At 37.0% G+C, this 15,898-nt stretch overlaps 1 protein-coding gene across 1 annotated transcript in view; it reads right to left on the bottom strand.

The window, feature by feature from the left end:
* Nucleotides 1-15,898, bottom strand: part of Nos (Nitric oxide synthase) — a 343,349-nt gene that overhangs the window by 16,729 nt on the left and 310,722 nt on the right. The window contains exon 23 of the mRNA XM_085819909.1: nt 8,282-8,409. Within this exon, the coding sequence (XP_085676035.1) occupies nt 8,282-8,409 (128 nt within the window). The remainder of the gene's footprint in view (nt 1-8,281; nt 8,410-15,898) is intronic.

Here is a 15,898-nt window from a genome sequence, read left to right as displayed (position 1 = left end):
TTTAAATGTATAATGTCCGTGCAGCATGGGGGCACTCTAAATATGCGGCGAGCTGAAAGACCTCTCGAGAAGTTGGTGGTAGACCCTCGGATTCGTCTACCCGGGGTGTCCTGCATCAAAATTGGGGGGGGGGGACGGAATTGAGCTAAATCGCACTGTCACCAACGGCATGCGTAAACTTGTTACGAGGAATTTTGTGGGCTTGGGCAGACAAGGTCAGACAAGTGAGCATTAGCAACAACAGCAGCACTGAGCTGTGCATTGCTGGCCTTCAAATTGAGGCAATGTGTTTTCTAGAGTTTAATAGAGCGAGCGAGATCTGAGACTTGTAGCGTTTGATTAAGCTCATGTAGTTAAGTACCGTGTGTTAAACCGAACCTCGCAAAAAGTTACGCCAAATATTATTAAATCAAGGCAGTTTAAAATATTTTTCTCTTTTTGTCTTAATATGTGGTTAAATTTATTTCACTAGTGTACCTTTTTTATAATATGGACGTGCTTTATTGCTATTCTTATTATAGAAACGGTGATATGAGTTTCAGTTATTTAAAATATATTCTACCCCCATTACATCCGATTTTTTTTTTAAGTATGATGGTGCTCGAATACTTGGTGGTTTGGCTTGATTTATTTGATTATGGCAAAGCATGCGAGGTCTATCTTCTTAACAGATGGGAAGGTTTCATGGAGGACTTTCTAAGAAAAACGAGCTCGTACTCACCTCGTACACGGGGAAAAACACAGAAACAGCCATGCAGTCTGTCTTTTTGCCTGGAATAGAATTCAGGTCGAACTACCAGTGTTCAGCTATTACACCGCTCTGCCACTTGTGGATTGATCAAATACTTGAATATGGTTAAATCTATGCATGTGTTCAGCATCAAATCACATCATATGAATTTAAGCCTTACAGACACGCAGCATGGAATTTGCGAAGAAAAAGTCTTGAAAATTCGGTGTCTCGAAATTAAAGGTAGCATCGGGACCAGACTTAGGAAAAATTAAAAATACAAAATGAAGAAAATGATTGTGTCATAAAGTTATCACAAAGATATAGGCAAAGATACAGTTTTCTCAGCCGGCATAAACTGGCTACATAACTAATCGAGACAAGCTCATTCAACAATAAATAAACGATGGTTTCCAGAAATCCCGGTTGTATCCCAAAACATGATCTATATATTATTTAGAATTAATTATACTTTAATTAGTAGTAAATCGAATGCAGAACTAGGGCGGTACGCGCCCGACCCTTCTAGTCTTCAAGTCTTAGATCATAGAAAACGCTCAGAGAAATCAGACCTCAGATGAAAATCTCATCGGTAAAAAACAACACAAAAGCAAAGTACAGAACTTGCAGAGACAACAGGATTTTTTTGGAAGCAGGTAAGATGGAAAATGAGCAATGCCCTCGCTGGGATTCGAACCACGGACCTCTCGAATACGCGTCGAGCGTGCTGACCACCACACCACGAAGCCATGCTAAGAAGGCGGGAGAAATACCTTATAAACTAAAGATAATTAACTAACTAAAGAAAACGCTTATGCTAAGAAAAACAAAAGAAAAAGGAAGAAACGCATCAACTTAAAAAAATAATAAAATTTTATTTATAAGAAAATTTTATTTAAATTGTTGTCTGAACTATATTTGATTTTGATTTACAGGGTGTTTATAAAGTCTCAGACCCATTTTGATGTTTAATAACTCATAAAATAATGAAGATATAAACAAACTTATGGCATTTATTGATGGAATAACTTATATATTTCCTTTTCAGGTTTGAATATCTTTACTTTTGTAAATATCATCTGTGCGTGTGGTTAATTTGAGATAATTTCATTTTCCAGTCTAAATATCTGTACTTTTCTAAATATCGTCTGCTTATTAATTGCATTTTTTTCTCTTTTGTTTTTGGCAACTATTGCAATGTTGTGGACTTTTTCCTTTGGGGATTGGTAAAGGACAACGTTTACAGGAGAAGAGTGTCGAACATTGATGACCTAAAAGCCAGAATTAGAACCGCAATAGTCTCTTTGGATGCCGACATGCTTGCCGGTACCTGGCGTGAAATTGAATATCGATTTGATATTCTCCGTGCGACGAAGGGGGCACACGTGGAAGCTCATTGATAAGGGTCATGAAACTTTTTGAGTCTACCCTGTATTTTAAACCGTTCGATGTAATTTTTCATTTCCCTTGAAGAATTCCATTGAATTTTTCAGGTCTTGTATAAATGATCTCTCATCATTCTGATTACCTTCCTCTTCGAGCCCTGGTCAAATCTATTCTGCAAATCCGCTTCTTTGGTCCTTCCTGCCTAGCCTATGTGCACTTGAACCCTATTCAGTTTAATATTGTGCATATTAAATAATTTCGATGTACATATATTTTATTGCTTTAATGTCTTCATTTTCTTGGTCCAGGATGGAGGGGGACTGCATTACGAAACGTGAATCAAATTAAATATTGATTTCGTATCTTCTCATAGTTTCTTTAATCCGTTCGAATGCTTTTTAACAGCATTTAGCTCCGCCTGACAGGCTAAATTGTAACTTTCTAATTTATACTTATTGTAATCAATTTCTCTACCGTAATAAAACACGGTAAAGGCGGAGCCAATTTTCTCTCCAATACTCGACCCATCAGCATAAATATCGATTTCTCTGAATACCAGCACACTCCAAAAAAGCAGACGAACTTTGCGGTGTGTTAATAATGTATTAAATTTATGAAAGGCGTACGGGGTTACCAACTAATCATCTTAGGTCTTCATATCAGTTCTCTTTGTACGTAATAAAAGTTTTTCGATATAAAATTTACATCTTAAAAAGATTGGGGGGGGGGAGAAAGCTCGCCAAAATACAGAAAGCCTCTGTTGGAATGATCTGAAAGGTTTGGTGATTGCAAACAGCCAACATCTCTGGATTGCATTGGGTTTGTCTCGAAGTCTCTGTCCTGGTTTCCCCCACGCTTCGTCACCATGCATAATTATAGGAGGAATGACGTTCAGTATTTCAATAAAGTGATCTAAAAAAGTTAATTCTTCATTAATTATAATTCTAATATTTTTTAATCTTTTTGATAAATTTAATTTTGTTTCCCTTGTAATTTATTTGGAGGTGGGGGTATCATTCCCATGGAACAACAAAACATTTGTCTTATTTTAATTAAAATCAAGTCCTCTTTCTCTAATCCAGTCTTCCATTAATCTCTCTACTCCTTTGAATTTTAGTTCTATTTTTTTCATGAGACTTCTCCTTGATTAATAGCAATACATCATCTGCATAACAAGTAAAGTTTGTACATTCTGCAAGTTGGTGTGTAATCAGTTTATTTAGAACGACGTTCTAGAGCAGAAGAGCTCCTGCGACCACCCTTTGAAGAAATGAAGCGAAAAAGCTCTCTCACCATTTTCTATTGAGAAACTATGAATTAAAAAATTTATAAAAGAGGATATATGTCTTAAAATTAGCAAAGGAACAACCTTGTGTTTAACATAGGTTTAGTCAAGATCTCAATCGATTTCGAGAGCAAACAGGTACAGGTGCCTTTTCATCAGGACAAAGAAATCTTTAAAGCTTGCAGATTTCTTTGCTTTTGATGAAGAGGGACCTGTACTTGTTTTCCCTCGAAATCGATCGGGATCTTGACTAAATCTATGCCAACTAGAATGTTGTTGCTTTGTTAAATTTTTGTTTCACTTTGGCGAGTTTATCTTTTCTGTTTCAAGGATATTAGTCCATTGGAATGTGGATGTCAGTTAAGTTTCGAGGGAGTAGGGCCACTTTACAGAATCGAAATGTCAATTGAAACTGTTGTGAGATAAATAACTCAGTGGTTCCGTTGGACAGAGAATGAAAGTTTATTTATATGTCATAGGAAAAGATACAATTCAACATAAAAGGTTTGGCGTAATGAAACCACCGACAGCAATTCCATCTACTAAGCTTATTTGCAACATATTATGCCGTTCACTTAACTGAATCTTAACTAGACACTCTCTCAACCTCTAAGCTTAACTACATCTTTATTTAGACATGCCAGTTCACTGTCAGTATTCACTGAGTGAATTGGCTTGGTCATTGGCCAGCTGAATCCACCAGGCAGTATTGGTTAATTTCACTGACTTGGCGGTGAGCCATGCATGCTTTACGTATAGCTTAAAAACATGAAATAATATTTATTAGCATGGAAAAAACTACTGAGTGTGCCATTATATCCACTACACCGGCCCTTAATCGTACATCCAGAAACTAAATTAAGATAATTTTGAACCATTGCAAAAGTAAATGTGTTCATTCAGCTTAGACATGGATAAAGATTTAGTTAACATGTCCCCAATTCGTGCATTTGAACAGATTAACTCAATTTTTATATGTCCATTTACACACTCATGAATATATTTAAGTTGCAACCTACCTGAATTATTATCGTTATATATGCACTACATGATAGATTATCCCCAAACACTGTGATACTATTAATACCAACGATTTCACTAGCTATTGATGTCAACCTAAATAAATCTTGAACACCTTTCGCTAAGGAAGTAATTTCTGCTGCCGTTGAGGATAAAGCTACACAGTTTTATTTTCTACAGCATTATAGTAAAAGACAAACATTTAACGTGATAACATAGCCAGAAATTGATTTTATATTATTACGATTTGCCCCCCCCCAACTTGCATCTATGTGCATAGACAAATGAGAAATCTTACTACACTTGGAATGCATTAATTTGACGCCCATACGGAAAGTAACTCTGACTCCCATACCGTAGGGCCCGGATTCTAATTCAGGAGTAGACATGGATGTAATTTGTCCGTCCCCTCATAGGAGCCAAACGGTGGACTACCTATTAGATGCAGATGCTTCCATAATAAAGTGGACACCGCTTTCGACCTTAGTAGTGGCCAACGTCTATGCACGGCTTTGGCCCGCTACAAGGGGAAAAAACACTTCAGCTACTTCTTTAGGGCAGCGAAGGATTCGCTTAATAGCATACCATGCACAATCAGTAGGATTATCTTGCGAATGGCTGAAAACATTTACTGCCGCCCAATAGGTATAATGGTTACCGTCGCTGACTGCCGTGCTAAAGGGAGAAAGCATGGATGTTTGTAAACGTATAGTGTGCGTGCGGCATGGGGGCATTCTAAGTATGCGGCGAGCTGAAAGTCCTCTCGTGTGGTTTGGCGGAAGGGAAGATGGGTGGGAGACCCTCGGACTCGTCCGCCCGGGGTGCTCTCCGTCAAAATCGGGGGCGGAACTGAGCTAAACTGCACTGTCACCTGTAAGGTGCTCACGGGTGTTGCCAACGTTAGGCATAAATTTGCGCTGCTTGCCACGAGATATTTCGGGGGCTTGAGCTGACTATACGCCAGACAAGTGAGCATCAGCAACAACAAGAACAATTCCCGGTCTAGTCATATAAGCTAGATGCAAAAATAAACCAAACAGTCCTCGGTTGTTGTTTATAGATTAGAAATAGTTAGAGAAGATGAATGCGCGACCGAGTTATGAAAACCAAGTGAAGCGAAGTAAACACAAACTGGCATACCCTGAACGCCAGTTTGTGTTCACTTCGCTCTTATGTGTCGGTTCTTCTTGGGATAAAGTTCAACAGTCAGAAGGCATAACCTTCTCTTCTTCTTTTCCGAGGATTTATCTTTTTTAGTGAAACGAAAAGAGCCGCTGCGTGGACGAATTCATTTTAAAACATAGGAGAGTTCTTTCCCTAACACATTGCTCTCTAAACGCATTAAGGAAGAGAAATTACACGAATAAATTTAAAATTTTCAGAATCTGGCTCTGAGAAAGAGCTGAAGAGAAAAATTTGCGAAGGAGAAACTAGCTTATATAATAATTTTTTTGGGGTCAATTCTTCATCCGACTACATTGTGGGAAGTCTACATATATAGAATGACTCAAAAAAGTATTTGATCGTAGGAAACTTTCAAACATTCAGTCATAAAAATTCAGCCCTTGCTATAAAACTGAATATTTTTTGTTTTTGTTTTCTTTGAGCAAGTGCCATTCTAAATCTGGTATAATATACAAAATTAAATAAAACTTATAAAGAAATAATGTGTTTTAAATGTCGACTTTAAGTACGAAATTAAAGTAAGAAAAAAATTGGGGAACTGGGGTAGCATTAAGATAAAGCAGAAATTTTGACAGATTTTTGTTTTAAATGCTTGAAAGATGAATTTTAAACCCAGAAAAGATAAATCTTGAGGAACTACTTAAAAAATTCCATGATTTCTTCTGACGTCAGAAAACTGAATTTTTTTTTCATCGGAGTTATAGAAAATCTAAAGAAAAAATAGATTAATTTTTTAATATAGGGAAATTTTCTGTTTATAATATAATTTCGAAATAATGCTAAACAAATCTGATTGATAAAAAACAATGAAAAGAGCTTTCAAGCCAGTTCACTGAACGAAAAAAAAAGGTGGGTCATTAGAAGTATTATTTGTAATCCTTTGTAATCCAGTGCAGTCAGACTGATTTTAGAAGCTCATTAGAAAGTCTAGTAAGTGTGTTAATGAAGAAATTATTAGAAATATTTCAAGAAAATGTAATTTTCATGGCGAATAGCTAGCAGAAAAACATTTCTTTGTAAAGTGAATCGAAATGCATGATTACAGTTCGCTAAGATCTATAGCAGGGGTGGCCAAAGTGCGTCTCGCAAGCCTGATACGGCTCTCGCAGGCAATTTGTGAGGCTCATGCATATAAATTATATGTATGAAATATCTTAAACTAAAACTATTCAGTGTCCAAAAGGAAATAAATAATTAGTTTAGACTCTTTTTACAAATTTATCAGGGATTTCTTTCTATTTGAAACCTCCTCCACTATTTCTATAATGTTGTAAATATGAACTTGTGGCTTTTAGAAATTCTAGATGCGGCTCTCGAACATTCTTGAATTCAATCGTGCGGCTCTTACTGACATGAAGTTTGGCCAACCCTGATCTATAGTATGAGAACCTCAATACATCCAGCCCTTTTTTGAATCCTCCACAATTAAATGCAAAAGAATAGGAATGATATGAATGCAAACTTTCTTCGCTCCTTCTTTGGAGACATTCGATACTGAATACGTTTTTGGGTGCACTTTAAGTCACAAAATACTCAAATTAGCAACGAAGTGAATCTGAACATTGAACTGATTTGGTCTCATGAGCCCACTTTGGCATTATAGATCTGTGGATGAAGAGTTATTATAAGGAGATGTAAGATGAAGATAAAAATTGGACGTAGTTTTAACACGCTATTAGCAGGTGCAATCTCACTGCTTTTCATGCCATAAACATACCCGAAAGAACCAACAAGATAAGCGTAAGTCCATCATCAAACATATAATGAATCCACTGGCCGACACTCTAAGCTGATTGCCACTCAAATAAAAGTGGACCCATTGGAACTGGTAAATAACATCTATGCTAACATGGGTGGGAAAAATATATTAGTTTATAATTTAAAAATTAACTCATAAGTCGATGTCATGGTAAATGCGTTTTGAAATGCAAGAGAAAGGGAGAAAATGAAAGGGTATTGCTACGTGCGTAGGGGCTCGTAATGGATTGAATGCACACAAAAACGATAAATTTTGATGGAATTTATTTTAAGAAAACACTTTAGACTTCTGGAATTATTTATACAGAAGTACTACAGGTCTTCTCAGAATGACAGAGCACAATCAGTAGTTATTACTTCAAACTACTAAAGCAGCTGAACGCTAAGCAATGCAAAGATCATCCAAATGCATAGGATCGCACGGTAATTTCTCAATATTTTAAGTTCAGCTGAAAACTGATGCCCTGTCCGGGCTTATACAATTTCCCCCCGTTCGCTGAAAAATTTCCTTTGATTTCTTCAAAAGGCTGGAAGGCATACACAGTTACAGTTACAACATAGGTCCGGATACAAGTACAGTTACACAGGAATCGGACCAGAATATCGCCAAATGGTAAAAAAACTTGGCGATTTGTTGCCAAATTCGGCAACAAAAAATAATCACCCAAACCATCACCAGCTTGGCGCTCTCGCCATAGCCATTTATCTCAATGTTAAATGGACTTACCTGTAACCTTATTTTTCTGGCGATGCTTAGCATTCTGAAGCATTCTTTCAAGTTACACTATACTAGAAATGCTACAATTTACATATAATTTCGCTAAAATTATTTACATACGTACAAAATTTATAATAATATAAATGGTTCAATCGACAGAATAAAATGATCAACAAAAATCTTGACTGAGGATACTTACCTTTTCGTGCTGCTTTCACGTGTAACCATCTTTGCTGCCAGAAACTTCTGAAAGGCGCTATGCCCGTGCCAGGTCCGACCATGATAATGGGTACTCGAGAGTTGTCTGGTAAGCGGAAATTCGGAGCGCTAAACAAGATAATCAAACATCGAACCTGCGTTATTAACTATGTTATATTTATTTTAATTTCGAACAGTTACGTATTTCTCTAATGACATCTAACATTTCGAGATTAAAATCAATCTTAATTAAGTAAAAGAAGGAGAGTAACTGTGAATAAAGGAATAAAGTTCACATAAAATGAACGTGTAAGTCTTTGCCTTCATAATCTGATATACGAAGGAAGGGTGGAAAGCTCTGAGTCTCGCACTGAAGAGGTATTTGAGATATTGACACGATTTCTTTACATAAGCAACTTTTATATCAATGCACATATACATTCTTTATTGCGGACCCATTAAGCTGAGTCATTTTTCAAGACCAGTTTCTGTTTAAGCTTCTGGTTCTATTACAATTACGTGTTCCGCTATCTTCTGTTACTACCACTACATAGACGGAACCCACACCTCCGGTACAGATGCTGTTCACACATTTTTTAGACGATGTATATTGTATTCACAAAACTAAATTACATAAAATTCTTGTATTTTAAATGTTCTATTTGACATTCCTTATTCTGAACTATCTTTCGACACCGCAATTTCCAGGATAATAATGCCTTTTGAAGTGGCATAAGATTCCTCCCGAACAGCTTTTCAGAGTCCTGTTAGGGTTTTGGGACAACGTTTGGATAATGCAGTTTTTAAAAGTCCCAAAGCACAAAAATCCATAGGTGACACATCGGGAGATTTAGTAGCGATATCAGTGAAGGGTATGGCCTTGATACCAGTTTTTTGTCCCATTCTTTTAGGAAATTTACAGTGGATTTTGATGTGTGACTGCTAGCTTTGTCCTGATGGAGTCTCACTATGGGTAAAGCGATGGTATTTCATTCAGAAAAATTGGCGATAAAATATGTTCCTGATAGTATTTGGAGTTAATCTTGACATTTTTTTTGCACTGCATTTATTTTTAACTTGCCATTATAAGAAAAACCAGCAACAATCATGAATACTTTAGAAAAACTTTCTTTCGATTCTTTGAACCATGTACTTAAATTTTTTTCTCCCCTTTTATGATAATAAATGGCTCTTTTTTTGTTAAAATCATTTAAATACACCCATGCTTCATCTATTTTGACAATTGTTTTCCATTTTTCTTTGGATAAGTGTTTCTCATATAGAATTCTGCAGCGTGTCCTGCGTTAAGCGATATGCTTTGGAAGAAGACGATGCACATTGCGTTTTTACGCATTTTTAAGATTTAAATCAACGTTTATCATTTTGTTTACAGTAGACACCAAGCATTTTAAGGATTTTTTAACTGTCCTTTGACTAGGGGGATTTTTTTTTTTTAACATTAAACAACGTACCTTTGTAATAGTCGAAGATGTCCGCTTTTTCCTTGGATACTTGTTTGGAATTTTGTCCCACTTGAGGCTCCAATTTGACGTTTGTTTCCTTTCTTGTTGATGATGTTACCTATCGGCGCTTTAGATATCACAAAACCATGACTCTCTCATCGTTTTTGGATAACGGAGTATGCATATTTCTATTCGGAAAGAGCGTAAATGTAGCCTTCGAACGGCTGCTTTGTTAAATTTGCTATTTTGAATAAAAACAAAACTTTCAAGGCCACAGACGATAATTTTGACTTTTAAAAACATAGTACAATTGCAATTACTCTTTTGCAGCAAATGATTTTTTATTACCGCTTACCAAAATCGTCTAAAAAATGTGCGAACAGCCTCTGTATTAGGCGAGAGGTTAGAAAATCGTCAAAAGGCCCCCACCCCCCCAAAAAAGAGAGTTCTCGTTGCGCACTTATTAACTTAAATACTTTCACTAAACAACTTGAATTAGTAACGTGAATTTTCAGTTTTTTTTCAACATGTTTATGTGATGTATCGATTGGATTAGATGATAAAATCTCTTCAAAATTAGAATTGTTTGATGTGAACTTGTACACTCTTCACATCAACAATAACAACAACAGGAAAAAAAAAAAAAAAAAAAAAAAAAAAAAAAAAAAAAAAAAAGACCGTTCTATATCTCCCGTTCTATTGGACCGATTGACGAAATTCAACTTGCGTATTTCATGTCATTAAAGCTCGATTTAGGATTTATATATAGCGCTGTTCTAACATAGGTATACGGACGCAAAACCGTACTTTATCGGAATGACATATTGATTTTTTTTTCTTCTTTCCATTCTACGACTCAGTTTATGCCCAAATATTAAATTTTATAAAATATGATGAGAAGCTTACCGAGAAATTCAAAAAATTTATCTTAACGCACGTTTTACAGTTTGCGCCAAGAATAATTCATTCGGTGATATTCTTAATTTATAGTAACCAATTTTCATTTCCCTTTTTTTCACTGTGCACGAGCGGAAAAAATGGTGAATCGTTCATTCTTTCAAACAAACTACTAACAAAGCGCGTAAAGCCCATTTGGGCGGTATTATCGATTATAATAAATATGCCAAATTTCAAAGCTCGCCAATATATAAATTCACGTATATCTTTGGAAATTTTGAATAAAAAACCTCAATTATTTGCAGTTATGCCCAGAAACACATCTACTTTAAGGCAGCGTTAAAAATTTTATGGTTCATAATTTGATTTTGAAAACTTTATAAAATAAAAATTACTAAAAAATACAAATTTTAAAGTAAATCAGAAAATATCTAGGAATTTTATTTGGATTGAACTTAAATTTCGAATTGTGAAAGAAGGAATCCAGTAAGTTTAATAAAAAAAGAGATACTAATAAATGTATTCTAAATTCAATTAATATTGAGGATCTAAAATGTTTAGAGCTAACTTTTTAAAAACTGCATATGGGATTTTTACAAAACTTGTCGCTTTGGTATAATTTGAGTCTTGGAATCGAAATACGAAAAAAATAGGTATTTAAAAAAAAGTCGGATTTTGTGTCAGAATACCTATGTTAGAACAATGCTAAACATGAGTCTAATATATATCTCAAGTAGCGCTTTCGAGACACATAAAACGCAAATTAAATTTCGTCAACTCATCCAGAAGAACAGGAGATGCAGAAATGTCCCCCGCTTTTTTTTTTTTTTTTTTTTTTTTTTTTTTTTTTTTTTTTATGCAAGGAGGAGTACATTAACAAAAATGCATGACGGACCAAGTTAACCAAATGCAGTATTTAATGCTTGAACTTTGAATCCCACGAACGGGCTGGCTACATGGACGTTTTCGTGGCTTCCCCAATGTGTTACATGTATACGAGCTAGTTTCTCTTATAAAAGTCCTCAGTTATTACTGATAAACTTTATTACTGATAAGTTTCTTAAGTAAACAGTTATTACTGATAAGTTTCATCGTTATTACTGATAAACTTATAAAAATTTATCAGTAATAACGAAGGTATTCCTACCTTTAGACAGGTAACCTTCGAGTGTTTCGCAGTGCAAATAAACCAAACCAATACTTAATCGAATAAACTGAGGATTGAAGAATTCAATTTTATTCTTTCAACATATTTCATGAATATAAGTAATTTAGGATAAAAAAATTCGTTATGATAAGTTGGTATTTATAACATGGGTTCAGCCTCACATGGTGTGGATGTGGAGGACTCCAAGTACCTGTGAACGGAATCCGTTATAGCAAAGTCTTATTGTTTCTTCAACGTCGCTCATTTTATTGATCAGCAGGGAAGTTTAGGCTTTTGAAGGTATGAAAACCGTCCCGTGTATTTTCCTACCCAAGTTGAGAAGACCATCCGTGTTAATACACAGCATATGCATCGTATTTGTTTTTACCTGGTTTCACCTGCTCTGATTAGAGATAAAATTTTCTGTTTCGGGTTGCCACTGTAGGCCTTTATTTTAAAAGGCTTTGGGCACTGCTAAGGCCAGAAGTGGTGGTCATTTTATTATAAAGGCACCTAACAAGCGGCCACCATTGCCTCCTATAAAGGGACAGACAATTTGCATCCATGGCTTCTACAGGACTCCAACCCGGACACTTCGATACAGCAGTCAGAGTCTTTAACCACTCTGGGCGGTGCCACTATAGGCTTTGTTCGCCATTGCGTTGTGCGATTTTTGTAAAACATCTGTTATTGTTATTACTTATGCTCACTGTTTGACCGTCACATCAGCCCAAGCCCACAAAATACTTCGTGGCAAGGAGCTCTAGTTTACGCCTGTCGTCGACAACAGCCTTGAACACCTTACAGGTGGCAGTGCGATTTAGGTCAGTTCGGCCCACAAAGTTGATGGATAGCACCCCGGGGGGGACGAGTCTGAGGATATCCCACCCATCTTCCCTTCCACCAAACCATACTAGAGGACTTTCGACTCGCATATTTAGACTGCCTCCATTCCGCCCCAACACTATACATTTTTTAAACATCCATGCGTTCCCGGGATTCGAACCTGGGCCGTTCGGCGCGGCAGTCAGCGACGCTAACTACTACACCGATTGGACGGCTGCAAAGTTTCTTTGTGTAGCTAGTAGTTCCTTTGTAGTATTCTACAAAGATCCTTTCGGCTACAAATCTAAGAAGTTTCTTTGTGTTCCATTCGAAATTCAGATTTCAGTTTTTTTATCGTCTATTTGTGCACACATGAACATCTGTTTGCAATTTTAGTTTCAAATTTTTTAGCAAAAACGAACATCATGACTAGAAGTCTGATAAAGGTTGCCCGAAGCTGAGAAATTTCATCTTAATTTAAAAAAAAAAAAAAAAAAAGTTACTTTTCAATCCCATTTAAGAAAACAAACATTTATTGCGTATGTGTAATACACATTTGTAGTATACATAGCTTGCTAATATCATAGTTTTCTAAGCCGCTGATATATTCAAATACAAATAGCATCGGAAACGTCTATCTTGGAAGCTTACAGGTCTCGAGGGAGGGCGCCATGTTTGCACGCAGTCGTGCAAAGCGAAATATTGCGTGTCCTGTTCATTCGTAGCAATAGCAGATACACAGACAGAAACTATCCTTCGAAAACCTACCTTGGAAGTTCACAGATGTGTCCAGGAATGCGCGCAATATTTGTACGTGTTCGTTTCGTAGATTTGTAATAAACATTGAAGTAAATTCATCTTGATTTGGCAACATCATCGTTTTCAAGTGCACTGAAATATTCAGTTAAATTACAGTTTATTCAATTTATTGCATTATTTAATTATTTATTTTTTTGATAAATTCTGCAGAATTATCGAATTTCAATTTCACTTCATGCAGTGATTAATAATAAAATAATATTATAGTTATTAATAATGGAATCTTATGCCACCCAGACGGTAGGGTGGGACAGGCATCATACCCCCGAGCTGCTTTCCGTCAAAATTGGGGTGGAAATAGAAGAATTCCAACCTCCTTAAAATTCTGTCAGCCATTCTTACATGAAATTCATGGACAAGACAACAGCAACGGAACGCTATAACTATTGTCGTGGATTGAATGAAGTAAAAAAAAGAGAAAGGCAGTTTAAGTGCTTGGCATCAGAGAAATGAAAGATCGAAGTAAAAATGGTATTTCAGATCAGATAGAATGTGAAAAAGACCTGAGAATCGTAACACCATTTTAAGCTGAAGGTAAAAAAAAACCCATAAGAGTCCAGGAAAGAACTAAATTTCAATTAAGAGCAATCGACCAGGTTGCAGGGTGTTGACTAAAAAAGTAAGATGCAGCTAGATGACGTTGATTAGGATGTTTATGAGACATTCAGGCCAATGCCGCTTTTTACAAATTCTGACATCGATCTCCAAGAACAGTAATATGGGTTGCCTGCGAGCGAGCCCAAGCACACGTTTAGAGACACTAGGATAGAACTACTTTAATGGCCTTTGCCAAAATTTATTTCATCTGTGAAATTCTTATGCTATTTCGATTCGACCTTTCAAGCTTCTAACGACGACTCAACTTGTAATCCTACTTAACTCGACTTACCCCCAGGGGGAATGCGATTCATACCAGTAGTCTTTTGTCTTTTGCATGCGCGAGAGCCTTGTGAAATTCAGAGCGAGTTAGTTGATCCATCTCAGAAAGAACGTCGGGTGCCGTCCAGTACTATCTGAGTTTAAACGTGGTCAACTAGCGGTCATTTGCTGGTCGCATCCCGTGTGGAGTTGGACCTTGTCGTGGTCTGGGGGCTCCCTCGCAAGAGAGTCTAAAGCAACTCCACCCGCTAAGTAGCAGTTCCGGTGAGAACCCCAGGGTACCGGTTCTGTGAACAGCAGCTACCACGTAAGTTGGGCCCTTAACGGTTCATGTGGTAGTCCCTTAGAGCTAGGTCACAATCCCTACACCCCTCGTACGAAGTACAAGTACAAGGTACGATGACGGGAAAAACGAGATCCAAAGATTCCAAAAGAGAAGCCGGAGGGCCCTCTGAGAATCACTCAAACAGACCGGAAGGTCCCGACAGCGAAGTGCAGTCGGATAAGGATCCAAACACGGAACTAAGCAGACCAGAAGGTCCTGACAGCGGATTGCAGTCAGTAGCAGCTCCACAAACAGTTAGGACAGATTCACAGTCAGGTCATGAAGACAAAGTAATGGAAGATTCTCCGAATCTCTCCACGATGAAAGAGGCGCATAATTGCCTAATTAACCTAGAGGGACTTTTGGCCAAAGAGCCAGTCTCCAAAAAGATTGCACACAAAATCAGAGATGAGTTTTTAGGGCTTCTTAACTTAGTCACAAAGCAGAACTTGAGGATAGCACAGCTAGAAGGCCAAGTGGAGCAGACACAACATCTTGAGGATTACGTCCAGGGACTCGTTGCTTCTGAGAAGAAGACCTACGCGGACGCAGTCAGATCCAGATCCAGATCGGCAAAAAGAAACCGACCAGTGTCCAGACGACCCATATCCAGAAAAAGAGATGATGCCCAAGAACACGTCCTATTAGTGTATCCCAAACAAGACACGGAGTGTACCTCAGAGGAGCTAAAAACTAAATTAGTGAACTACAAAATTAAAGATAGGAGTTAAAAATGTTAAAAAGATAGGAAAAGGAGGAATTTTAATAGAAGTCGCGAAACAAGATGATCTCGCCATTCTAGATGAAGCTATAAAAGAGAACAGTAAAACCAAAAATATGATGGAAACAAAACTACCGACAAAGCGAAACCCGCGTGTCATAGTCTATAATGTACATAAAGACATAGAAAAAAATACCATAAGTAAACTTATAAAGAAACAAAATGACGGATTCGATGAGGCAGAAATAGAAGCACTTTTCTCAATGAACTCAAAACACGGCCAACACTGGGTTCTCTCAGTCGACCCGGCCACATTCAATAGGCTACAAAACAACCCAAAACTGAACATGAAATGGTCTCGCCATAGTGTAAAAGAATATCTTAAAATTTCCCGATGCACAAAGTGCCTGGGATTTAATCACAGTGCTAAAATCTGCACAAGCCAGCGAGTCTGCGCAGGCTGCGGAGAACAAGAACACGAAATAAAAGAATGCAGTCAAAAAGAAAGACAATGTGTTAACTGTCTACTAGCAAACAAAAAA

This window comes from Stegodyphus dumicola, chromosome 7, assembly GCF_044657685.1.
Source record: "Stegodyphus dumicola isolate Sdum_Otavi_A_Nest chromosome 7, ASM4465768v1".
NCBI lineage: Eukaryota > Metazoa > Arthropoda > Arachnida > Araneae > Eresidae > Stegodyphus > Stegodyphus dumicola.
Note: the sequence above shows the minus strand (reverse complement) of the source record. Positions and strands in the feature narration are given on the sequence as shown.